At 36.0% G+C, this 5405-nt stretch overlaps 1 protein-coding gene across 2 annotated transcripts in view; it reads right to left on the reverse strand.

Moving 5' to 3' along the window:
* The window catches only part of reps2 (RALBP1 associated Eps domain containing 2), a 33794-nt gene extending 32183 nt beyond the window's left edge, over positions 1-1611 (reverse strand). Inside the window, exon 1 of one of the 2 annotated variants that reach the window (XM_015390769.1) lies at positions 1260-1611. In XM_015390769.1, coding sequence (XP_015246255.1) covers positions 1260-1430 — 171 coding nt within the window. In that variant the 5' untranslated portion in view covers positions 1431-1611. The remainder of the gene's footprint in view (positions 1-1259) is intronic. The other variant, XM_015390768.1, reaches the window with a different exon arrangement.
* Positions 1612-5405: the final 3794 nt, after the last annotated feature.

The following is a 5405-nucleotide window of genomic DNA, read 5'->3' on the forward strand; positions in this document are numbered from 1 at the left end:
AGAATTCTGACTTTTTTCTAAGAATTCTGAGATTAAAGTCAGAATTCTGACTTTAATCTCAGAATTCTGACTTTTTTCCCCATGTTAAACTGAAATAAAATTTAAAAATCAGTTTATTTTTTTTTTTTTCCAGTGGCCCTAATCCTCTTCCGTACTTCTCAGAGCAAGTTTTTCTCTCTTTTTTTTTTAAAGAAATAAAAATAAAGCCTAGAACTGAGGAGACAGTAGGTTGCAGCAGCATTCCTACGGTTTCATCGTTTTAGATAAAGCCATAAGAAGACCTGACCGCTCCATCTCATATAGGACACAGTAAACATGCAGAACATGCTGGTCTCAGATGAGGACAAAACAAGTGAAAACACTATCTGTCTAAACACAGCTTGGCAGCGTCATGCTGTGGGGATCATCTTTCAAGTAGGGACCAGCTGGTCAGAGTTGATAGGAAAACAACTGTTAGAGGCAGAATAGACTTGGGCATACTTTCCCTTTCCAGTTGGACAGTGGTTCATATATGATCATATTCATATGTCAGAATGGCCTAGTCAAAGCCCAGAACAATATCAAATAAAGAATCTGTGGCAAGAATAAAAAAAGAAACTCAGATCCAACCTTTCTACTACATTTAAGAGTAAAATAGTCAAAGGCGTCAAGCTTTTAGCTATAACTGACCTAACGATTGCTCTAAAATACACTAAGGTTGGTGCTTGGAAGGAGACACAAGCTTTGAAAATGAATCTAACCCCTATGTAACATGTTTAAATCTTTATTTTGGTTTAATTTATCACTGTGAACATCAGTCTAGTGATTCCTGTCAATCATAAACAAGAAAAGAACTAAAAAATGATATTTATGACTGATGATCATCGTGATGGTTCACTTCACCTTAACAGAAGTAGATGTTAACACAACTGCAGGTCAGCAAACAGCAGGAAGTGATGGATCCTCCAACATTTGGTCTTTTATCAACAGCTGATGACAAAAGCATCTTTACTCCAGAGCTTCGCACGAGCTGGAAATCCTCTAATCATCACAGATAAAAGCAAATAAAAGGGCCTGAACACCTGACTGCTACTCAGAGGAGATGCTGATGATAGTAAGGAGGCATCCAACCAGATGGATATGATAACATGATGCATGTTAGCAGGAGCGTTACCTATAAACCATTGATGTTTGTTGTCTTATAATAGAGGAGGTCAGCTTTGGGGCGCAGGCTGCAGCCGCAGCCTCTCTCACCTCATCAGAAACATGTGATCACTCACTTTATGCAGGGATTCTGCAGGCAGCTGAGACGCCTTGAACAGCTCCGCCACTTTGCTGGGCGACAGTTTTCCCGGAGCGTCAGCCTGGCACAGAGCGAGGAGACCTGAGAAAAACCTCTGCTCATGTTCAGTCAGAGAGATCAAACTGGCCGCAGCGGATTCCTGATCCATTCCCAGAGCTGACGCATGGAGGGATCAGCTGGAGAAGCTCTCTGCAGCCGGACGGATCAATACATCCTTCCTCCGGGGAGCGGCTCCGGGTTCAGCTCGGTGTGGCGGACAGAGGACGGTATCAGCCCAAAGCAGACTGATCGCGGTGAAGTCACACCGCCGGCTCGTCTCAGGTTTGTCCACTCCCACCGCCTATTGTGGCCGATTGTAGCACTACCGCTTTCCGCCTGATGGGGGCGACAGATCACATGAAATAACAATCCCCTCGTTTTTTTGTTTTGTTTAAATGCTGCTGCTCTTGTGCTTTTTTTTCTTTATTGTTTACCAATAGCGCAATATTTGAGTTTATGTCACTTATTATGTTGGGAATTTGAAATGAAATGTTTAATGCGAAGGCAGTTCTAGACAGGAGCAATCAGGGGCCAACGTCCCTTCAGGTCCTGTATGGAGGACCAACTCTGCCATATTTAAAAATAAATACAGAAATAAATAAATGCTCCAAAAATAAATCAGCATACAATTAATTGCCCCCCCCCCCAAATACAATAAACAGATAAATGTAGGTAGAAATGAAATTATACAGAACACATCCCTTTTAATTAGCTTCTTTAATTATTTGCCTTTGTAATAAGTACTGTTTTTATTTATTGATGGTTATAATCTTCAACTTTAATTATTAATTACTCATTTCTAAGTGTTTATTTATCAGCTTTTATCTGTTATATTTTTTATTATATTTTTGTCTGTTTATTTTTCCTTTGTATGTTTTTACCCTATTTATTTCTTCAATGCTATTTATTTCTGCCTGTCGTGTTTACATTTCTGTCTGCATTTCTGCCTCATTATGCAAATGAGGAAGGGCTGTGTTTTAGTCCTCCATAGTCCCGCCCCCCATATTAAAACAAATAGAACAAAAATGTTCATCTAAATAAAATTTTCCTGAAATAAATGTATTTTCCCTTGATTTGTTTTACCAATTGAATAAAATGATCCATGTTCAAAATAAGAACTCCAATATTCTTATCAAGTGCATCATTACTAAATCATTTTATGAGCAAAAGTATTTATTCATTTGATGGATCATGTTATCTTGAATTAAAGGCAAGTGCACAATACCATTTTTGATACAATTTTTACATATTTAGATCAGTCTTTGCTGTGTAATTCCAAATCAATGTCATATAAACCAACAGAAGAGAATGTAACTGATTCATCCCTATAACCAGTTTATTATTTCAACATTTTTTAAGAAATCACAGTCAGCTTTAAGCTGCCATATTTAAATAGGGTCACTGTTTTCACATGCTGGGGTCTGCGACCTTGGTTTTATGTTTTTTCATGTTTATTTTTCTTTTTCTGTGCCCTCATAAAAAAAAAAAATAATAATAATAATAATAAAATAAATGCCAACCCAACCCTGGGCCATCTGGTACATTTTGTCTAGAACATGCTTGTATTGGCTAGCTTTATCTATCTGATTTTTCTGTACTAGATTATAAAGCATTTTATTTATACTTTTTTTTTTCTACTCGGATCCTGAAAATATACATTTATGTAAAATAATGTTAAATCCTTAAACTTAAGATAAATTAAAGAGGTAGAGTGATCCCCAGTAACAATCGGTGACATGCAGTGCACCATACATATAAATACCAACAAGGATAGTAAAGGATGTTGCTATTAAGTAGTTACCTGAAATTACTTTCTTGCCTTTTTTTCTACATGTCTTACATTTATAAAGAACCTTTCCTGTAAAAGGTCACTGAAACAAATTATTGCTGCTAAAATTAAAAAAGAATAAGGTCTTTATAAATGTCCCTGAGTGTTTTCATTGCTGGTGGATTTACAGCACCGGATTTAAATGTCTGGATTTGATCTGGTTTGCAAACATCACAGAGAACAATCTTCCTAAAGTAGTCTTCCTTGTGTAGTATTTATTTCATTCACTGGGTTCTCTGCTTTATGTGTGACGTAGGGCAGAAATTCCTCAGCGCTAAACAAACATGAAAACCTTAAAATTGGTGTTTACTGCTACCTCAGTTTGGAAAAGACCAAACTTTCTGTGAGGCATGTTGAATATTTGTATTTTAAAAAGACCCCACCTAAGAAAAACATGTAAAACGAAAATATAACCAGGTAAATATCTTTGCATGCTTTTAACTTTTTTTTTCTTTTTCAAGATGCAGTGTTTCTGACTGGTGAGCTGAGCTGCTGCTTTCTGCTTGTCTTGTTTGCAAGATTTAGCACAGAAGTGAACAAGCTGAGTTTACCACCTTCACTGCAATTACATTATATATACAAAAAATAGGACATTAACTAAAAAAATGTTTGGAGTTTGTTTTATAGGCGGTTATAGCTATAAATGACATTGTTTAAATATTCATACAATTAGAATTTAGTCTTACTATTAGAATATAATCTGACTGCTGTGTAAAGTAAAAATATAAATATATTTTACTATAGATGACTAATGAACAGGTCTATAAAAACAAATGAGTTATCAGGTCGTGGAATATTACCTCGGAGAAATAAAGGCAGCAGGGAAAAACTTAACATCTGTACTGCTGTTCAGACCAGACTGCTGCTGTGTTTAATGTGTAGTAATGAAAGAACTGCTGGAGGAACAAGAGGAATCTGCTGCCACATGTTGTCCTGCAGCCCCCTCTGCTGGAGAACAGCATTATTTCACATCAGTTTAATTCAGAAATACTTTGTTAATCCCAAAAGGAAAATAAGTATTAGTCTTATTTATATTATAGAAGTTTTATCAAAAAGTTGTTGCAGGAAAATAATGGGAGTAGGTAGGAAGATGATCCTATTTTGGTCTGTTTTACAGCGGATCTAAAGAAGCTTCTTAATGAGACACTGAGGGATGTCCACCATGTTCTGTATTTTGTGAAAAATCTTATTAAATCATCTCTAGAAGTTCTAGAGGGGTTTCCCAGAACAGAACCATTTGTTCTGATGGTTTTACCATTCCTGATGATGGCAGAAGAGATCACTTTCCACAACACAAAGATCTGCAGCATCTTGTTGCAAACAATAAATGATCTAAGCTTCCTTAAGAGGTTCAGGCTGCTGTGTCGAATCTTGTTGACGGCTTCATACTTAGATCCCAGTTTAGTAGCATCTAACCAAGTTATTTATGGTCCACCACAGCAACATCCTCTTCATGATGGTAGTATAGTGTTTGACCAGTTCCTATTTCTTTGCAAACTTACAATCATCTCTGTTGTTTTATTTACATATAGGAGGAGATTTTTTCCACAACATGGATAAAACGGACAGCAGCGTAATCAGAGTATGTCTGCTGATGACAGAAATCCATCTTTGCCTGTTTCCTCAGAGTCAGCGTTGTTTTTGACAGCCATCTTAGATTTAGTCTTATGATTATAATTACTCTTATAAATATAGATTTACTTTTAAGTCTTCAGGACGAAAACTATTATTAGTCTTAGTCACATATTAGTCATTACAATATGTGATAGTTTTAATCGGTTTAAGTCGACTAAAATTTAAAAAGGTTTTAGTCTAGTTTTATTTAGCAAAAAAAAGTTGCTGCAGAGCAGTTCATCGTTGCTGTTGAGCATAAAACTTTGATTTATAGAATTCAAATAAACTTTTTTGTGAATAAATGCCCAACTTATAGAAAAGTGTCTCACAAAAGCTGTGAAAATAGCAGATCTAGTTCAGCACATCATGCTGGTTAATATAGCAGACAGATAAGATAAAGAAGTGTATAATAAAGGAATGGTTTTAGAAATACAAAGTTTCCATCATAAAGCAAACACTTCCTGATCTACCATGAATCATGCATTACACACAGATCCATAAAATCTTCATTGCTCCAAAAAAAGCAAAGAACAAAAACATTCTTCTTTCCGCTTTGGCAGTTTTGGCTGGATTTCTGAGAATTTCTCTTTTTGTTACCTCTGCTCAGGGGTCTAAATAGATTTAAATTTGACAGGATTTTGA

The sequence above is a fragment of the Cyprinodon variegatus genome, unplaced genomic scaffold (genome assembly GCF_000732505.1).
Source record: "Cyprinodon variegatus isolate N-32 unplaced genomic scaffold, C_variegatus-1.0 Scaffold512, whole genome shotgun sequence".
NCBI classification, from domain to species: Eukaryota; Metazoa; Chordata; class Actinopteri; order Cyprinodontiformes; family Cyprinodontidae; genus Cyprinodon; species Cyprinodon variegatus.